This window comes from Jaculus jaculus, chromosome 3 (assembly GCF_020740685.1).
Source record: "Jaculus jaculus isolate mJacJac1 chromosome 3, mJacJac1.mat.Y.cur, whole genome shotgun sequence".
NCBI classification, from domain to species: Eukaryota; Metazoa; Chordata; class Mammalia; order Rodentia; family Dipodidae; genus Jaculus; species Jaculus jaculus.
The window spans coordinates 89,161,195-89,167,895 of record NC_059104.1 but is presented as its reverse complement, the minus strand read 5'-3'; the positions used below and the strand labels follow the sequence as shown (position 1 = coordinate 89,167,895).

At 37.3% G+C, this 6,701-nt stretch overlaps 1 protein-coding gene across 1 annotated transcript; it reads right to left on the bottom strand.

The window, feature by feature from the left end:
- Nucleotides 1-435: 435 nt before the first annotated feature.
- Nucleotides 436-1,407, bottom strand: LOC101601499 (olfactory receptor 147). The gene has a single exon (XM_004670566.3). The coding sequence runs from the start codon at nt 1,378-1,380 to the stop codon at nt 436-438; it is 945 nt and encodes a 314-aa protein (XP_004670623.1). The 5' UTR covers nt 1,381-1,407.
- Nucleotides 1,408-6,701: the final 5,294 nt, after the last annotated feature.

Below are 6,701 nucleotides of genomic sequence, written 5' to 3'. Positions count from 1 at the left end.
ATAAGAAATAAAAAATAATATTGTCAAAGTATATATTGCTGTATAAACATGATATCAGTTTGGCAGAACACTTGTTAGGTTATCATGTAATTTCAGAAACAAAGTATGATTATCCATAAAAGAATTGTAACATAACCTTACTTAACTATACACATAATTACAAGTAGAATTTATATTTGTGTGCACAAAATCTTCTTGGGAAACCGCAACAATACACCCCCCACAATGACTGGCTGACTGCTGTTCTTAAAACTCATAACCTATGACTCCATTGTGAATACCAGCTATTCCACTGAGGAGAGTCCTCAGTGGAGTGGGGCCTGGGAGAAGGAAAATGATGGTACTAACACATGATGTATTAATGCAATGTTTCTACATAAAAACACCAATAAGAATTAAGGTCTTTCAAATTCTTTACATAACTACCATTTCTAATTAAAATTTGTCTCTCTTCCTGAATTTAATCAAGATTCTCTTTAGTGCCACTTTGACATCCTTGTTCCGCAAGCTGTAGATAAGAGGATTGAGCATTGGCCCAACATTAGTGTAGAAAATAGAAGAAATTTTTCCCTCTTCCATAGATCCAGGAGAAGAGTATTTTAGGTACATGAATGCTGCAGACCCAAAGAAAAGAGAAATAGCTATGATGTGAGAGCTACAGGTACTGAAGGCTTTTATCCTTCCTTGAATGGATTTGATGTGCAGAATGTTTGTGATGATGAAGACATAGGAGATTAGGATGGTAAAACTGGGAACTGTGATATTAATACTCACAACAATTAAAACTACTAACTCATTAACATAAGTGCTGCTACAAGAAAGTTGGAGGAGGGGAAGTATGTCACACAAGTAATGGTTGATGACATTGGCATTGCAAAAATTCAGTCTGAGCATGCAACCTGTGTGGGCAAAAGCTCCAGCAAACCCCATCCCATAAGCAGCAAAACATAGCACAGAACAGACCTGAGGGGACATGTTAACCTTATACAGCAATGGATTGCAGATGGCCACATAGCGATCATAGGCCATTGATGTCAACATGTAGCATTCTGAGATGACAAAAAAGAGAAAGAAAAATAGTTGAGTCATGCATCCCACATAGGAGATGACATTCTTCTTGGAGACAAAGTTCATGAGCATTTTGGGACTAAAAACAGAAGAGTAACATAAATCAATGAAGGAGAGGTTGAAGAGGAAATAGTACATGGGGGTATGCAGGTGAGAATTGAGACCAATAAGGGTGATTAAGCCACAGTTACCCACCAAGGTGACTACATAGATCATTAGAAACAGGGATAAGAGGGGTAGCTGGAGCTCTGGACGATCTGTTAATCCAGCAATAACAAACTCAGTCACAAAGGAACCATTTCCAGCCAGCATTCTTATTGTTGAAAATCTAGAAAGAGAAAAAAAAAAAGTCATTTATTGAGGACTCTTCTTCTAAGCTGTCAATATTAGCAGAATTTTTCAGAACTGATGAATGTTCTCCTGTATACATGATATTTGAATGTACCTCCATACACTCCAATACTGCTAATACCTCAACATCCAATCACCCTTTTATGTTCATGAGCTGAATATGACAATCATATTCTCTTGTTCTTGCTAGAAAGTTAATGGAGAGTGGCTGAGGTGAAAAACTGCTCACTGATAAGTACTAGTAATGGAATGTGTATCACACACACAAAAAAAAAGCCCTCTCCTTCATCTGCTACTTAATTTCCCATTCTCTGATACTAATTTCTTTTTTTACTTGATACTTAAACTCACTCGTGATGAACTGAAAGGGTCAGAGAATTATAACAACAGCAGCTACATAACTACTCATCCTAGAAGGACCTATTCATCATGATTTGTGGGATTTCCCGAAACTTCATGATAAATCCATGAAACTAACAATTGATAACACATACAAAGGAGGTCCATAGCAGCTTGAGATTTATAATTAACCATATCACATTGTGATACTACAAACTCTCTTCTACTTCACCCTAGCTAGACAAAGGATGAATAAAGGATGTGAATGAGCTTTCAAAGGTCTTCTATGAGGCAATTAAAGAGAAACATAATTAATAAGAGTACAGATTGTATTAGAGGCCAAAAATTTAATGAACAAATTTTATTCTTATCAAATATAAACTCTTTAAATGGATACATCTCATTATGCTATTAAGAAGGAGAAAGATCTCTCCTTTCCCTGGTATTGCTGTTTTTCCTGTATTCCTTGGGCCTGTTGTACCTGTATTGCCACCAGACTGAAGCCAGCACTATGAAATTAAAATGAGATACTTATACACAATAGAATAAGAGCCCTGTACTAATGTATGGGCCTGTATAATAATATACATAAGTATCCTCATTTTTCACCCACATGAGGAGTGAGAGAGATAAATAGGGACTGGATCAACTCACCCTCTTTCTTCTCCACAAACTCAGAGCTGGCCCTCTGTGTTAGTTTTACCTCCACTATCCTGGGAGAAGAATCAACATCAGAGAGGACAGGGTAGACAAGATGCGGCCACAGAATCTTCCCTCTTCTGCAGCCAAAGTGGCACAGACAGATCTTACAATCTGAATATTCCAGGATTCACTCTGAGGTGTGTGTCATACTTGTGGTTAATCATCTGTCCAGAAACTGTAAAAGAAAGCCATAAAGTTGACACCATGGCCACCATTCAAAAAACATGATGCATTTCTTTTGGATCCAATTAGAATAGGAATCCAAATAGAACAGAAATAGGTCTCTCCTAGGACCTCCCAATGGTGTCAATAAGGAAGGGACAAAATAATGGCACCTGTGTTTAAATTCTAATTTGTGATAGTACACATGAACTTCCCAGCAGGGATTACAGAGTCTACTGGGTACATATGATACATTCTCTGTTGTCACTTGTAAAGATGCAAACATAATTAATGTCATTATAATTATCACTAGTCATAAGCTTAAGATGAAAATTACTTTTAGCCAAAATGAGTATATAATTTAAGTTTATTTTGTTTGTTATAGCCATTTTAATGCCATAGGTTAATTATACATAGTAAAGTATTTCATTTTGATTTGACATACATGCATCTAATGTGATTTAGTCACAATTTACCTGCTCTAGTATCCCTTTTTTAAAAAAAATAAATTATTTTATACAGAAAAAGAGAGAGAGAATAAGAGTGGGCACACTGGGGCCTCCTGCTGCTACAAATGAACTCTAGATGCATGCACCACTGTTATGCATCTTTATTTACATGGGCACTGGGGAACTGAACCCAGGCACTCAGGCTTTGCAAGCAAGCAACATTAAGGACTGAGCCATCTGTCCAACCATATTACCTCTTTTATCCACATCCTTACATACCCCTTTCCCTTTCATAACCTGTCCATTTAATTTTATATCCTGCTATATTTTTTCTTAGATCCCACATAGGAGAGAAAACCTATTAAAAGTATTTGTATCCAAAAGAGCCCATCTAATACCTGACTTTGTGAGACTAGTTTATTTCACTTTATATGATCTCTAATTCCTCCATTTTCCTACAAATGGCATAATTGTACTTTTTCTAAAATAATTTTATGTATATATAAAACTACATTATGGTTTATTAATACATCCACTCATTAATGGACATCTTAGTATTATCTGTGCATATTTTACACATGTAAATGGATAATTTGATTTTAGATATTTCAAATTTTATAATGTACAGAATTAGAATGACACTATTTCATAAATTATCTTTTGTTGTTCTGACTTAACATTTCTTTACTCATAATAAAATAAAGCTTAATTTGTCTAGAAAATTGCTACTTATGCACAACCAATTTGAAGTATTTGACTTTACAGCTTCTCCATGTATGTAAGCATGTGCTTGGAGAAGGACATATATTTTACATTTTATTTTAGGCTGACTACATGATTCACAGACAGTTGCTAAAGTGACTCACAAATTCTCTTAAACTCTTCACTCAACTTCTCCCCATAGTGACATCTTCCACAAGTGTGGGAATAACAAAGCAAGAAATCTGTAGCGGTATAATGTTAACAAGATCCAAGATCTTTTTCAACTTTCAGTAACTTAAAGCACGTGTGTACACGTGTGTGTGTGTGTGTGTGTGTGTGTGTTTACATTTTCATGCAACTTAATTCTTTAAATATATTCCAGTATGAGTCACCTTCTCCAGGATACAGAATTATTCTAGCACCATAAAGGAACTACCAGATGCACATTCTTTGTATCACATTTTAATCATATTCTTTAGCAACCTCTAACCTGTTTCCCACCTCTACAGTTTGGCCATTTTGAGGTTGATTATTGGCCTCATGCAACACATAACCTCTAGACATGTTGCCACATTTTTCTTCACATGCTTGTCAGGTCCATCTAAGTTGCAGCGTTAATCAACAATTTGGTTTTTTGTTTTTGTGGGGTTTGTTGTTGTTGTTGTTTGTTTTTGAGGCAAGGCCAACAGAGTCAAATAATGAGAATCTGTAACTTTTTTACCTAAGCAATAAACTTCCCTCCCTAACTCAGGGGAATAAGCAATCCAATAAATAAGCACTTGGATGACACAGGTGATGTGTAAAGGTGGGTCAGGTCACAATGGTTAGCAATTAAGCCTCTCACACAGCATGTCTTTGAAAATGTCCCATTCAGTGACAAGAAAGCAGGTAGGATCAGTGACCACTACTATAAGGCCATAGTCATACATATTCTACGCTGCATTGGGAGGAATGCCCAACAGGTATTACAGACAATATAACTTATCCAGAACTTCCTAGCAGCACAAGAGGCTGCATATATGGAGGTGAGTTATGTGAAAATCCACATGATAAAAAATATGGACATATTTTAACATGGCTTTACTTTTCATCACAATCATCTGCTCACCACAGATGCCTTAGCAGCAATTTGAGGGGCTTGAGTTCAAGTCCCATACCCCATTTTCTGGCTGGTTATGTATAGTGCTGTATTTTGTATGCTGCTATGTGAGGGTTTTGAGCTCAAAGATACCCTTTATTGGCTAACTGGTTATGTATGCTGCTGGAGGACGGCTCCAGCAGAGGCAGGCTGAGGAGGCATCAGACCTTGTAAAACATTGGACTGGAGTGATGTCAGGTTCTCCAGCTTGAGTGTTTCACTCCTTCATACACTCAGGACTAAACATTTCTGCACATAAAGTGATAAGTAAGTCTTCCATAGGTGAAAGAAAAAGAAACCACTGGAATTTTGAAACAAGGAGAGAATAAGGTGGTGAGTTGGAAATGCTTTCTTTCTTATCTCCGGCATATCCCAAATGGGAAATGGGAAGCCAGTAACCCCAAACCACTGAAAGAAAGACATTTTAAAATGAAAAAAATGTGATAAATCAACCTCGTTTCTATCTCTGTGGTACAGAAAAAAAAGCATAAAAGAACAGAAATATATTTATTTATTTATATTTGTATTTATGAGAGAGAGAGAGGGTGGGGCAAATAGAGAAAGAGAATGGGCTCGCCAGGACCTCCAGCCACTGCAAGCAAACTCCAGATGCATGTGCCACCTTGTGCATCTGGCCTGCATGGGTCTTGGGAAATTGAACCTGGGACTTTTGCAGGCAAGTGTCTTAACTGCTAAGCCATCCCTCCAGCCCCTATATTTCTTGTTTAATACTAACATTACAACACTTAGAAAATAAAGGAAATTTTCCTTTCATGCATATCATTAGGAAGACTTGGAAAGCAAAACTTCCAAAACCTGCTGGAGATCAGCAAGAACTATTCTGACTCCATCACAGGAGAAGTCAGTCAGACCAAGTAGTAACTAAACTACATCACATGTTTGGTGGTTTTAAGTGGCAGCCCCATGACCCCAATGAAGATAGCAAAAATCCAAACTTGCTCTCTTTTCTCATGTATTTTTATTTATTTATTTGAGAGAGAGAGAAAAAAAAGAGGTAGATGGAGAGAGAGAGAGAGGGAGGGAGAATGGACGCTCCGAGGCCTCCAGCCACTGCAAATGAACTCCAGACACGTGTGCCCCCTTGTGCATCTGGCTAAAGTGGATCCTGGGGAATTGAGCTTCAAACCAGCGTCCTTAGACTTCATAGGCAAGCACTTAACTGCTAAGCCATCTCTCTAGCCCCAAACTTGCCCTTTTGCCAGAAAAAGGCTGAACAAGGCAATTGTAGGTATCACATCGTTCATGTGTGGCATCAGTGAGACAGTGAGAAATTGAGCTTCTATGACCTCTTAAATCAAGCACATGACTTTCCATAACACAGTACGAGCAAGGTCAATTTGAGATCTCAATCTCCACCTCATGTGATGACTATGACATTCTAAAAGGCAGTACTGAATTTTGGCTTAGGTCTAAGCAGACATGAGGTTGGCACTAAAATGCGGTAGTGTAGTATTACACTCCATCTTCATGGGTGTGATTTTGAGGGTGAAACGGGGTACTGAATATGTATAGCACATAGACGCTACACTAAACAGAGTGACTAGTTTCAAAGATAAACACAAATTCAATTGGTAGTCTTGCTAGTTAATACACAAAATATCAAGATACAACTGAACATAATCTGTTATATCAGGAATACAATTGCCCATGCCTATAAATAATCAGAATGTCCATATGTAGAAGCACTAAGATAATCACACATTAGAATTATCTGAGAAGTACTTTAAAGGGATAAAATAAAATACCTCAACATTTACAAATAGTATTGG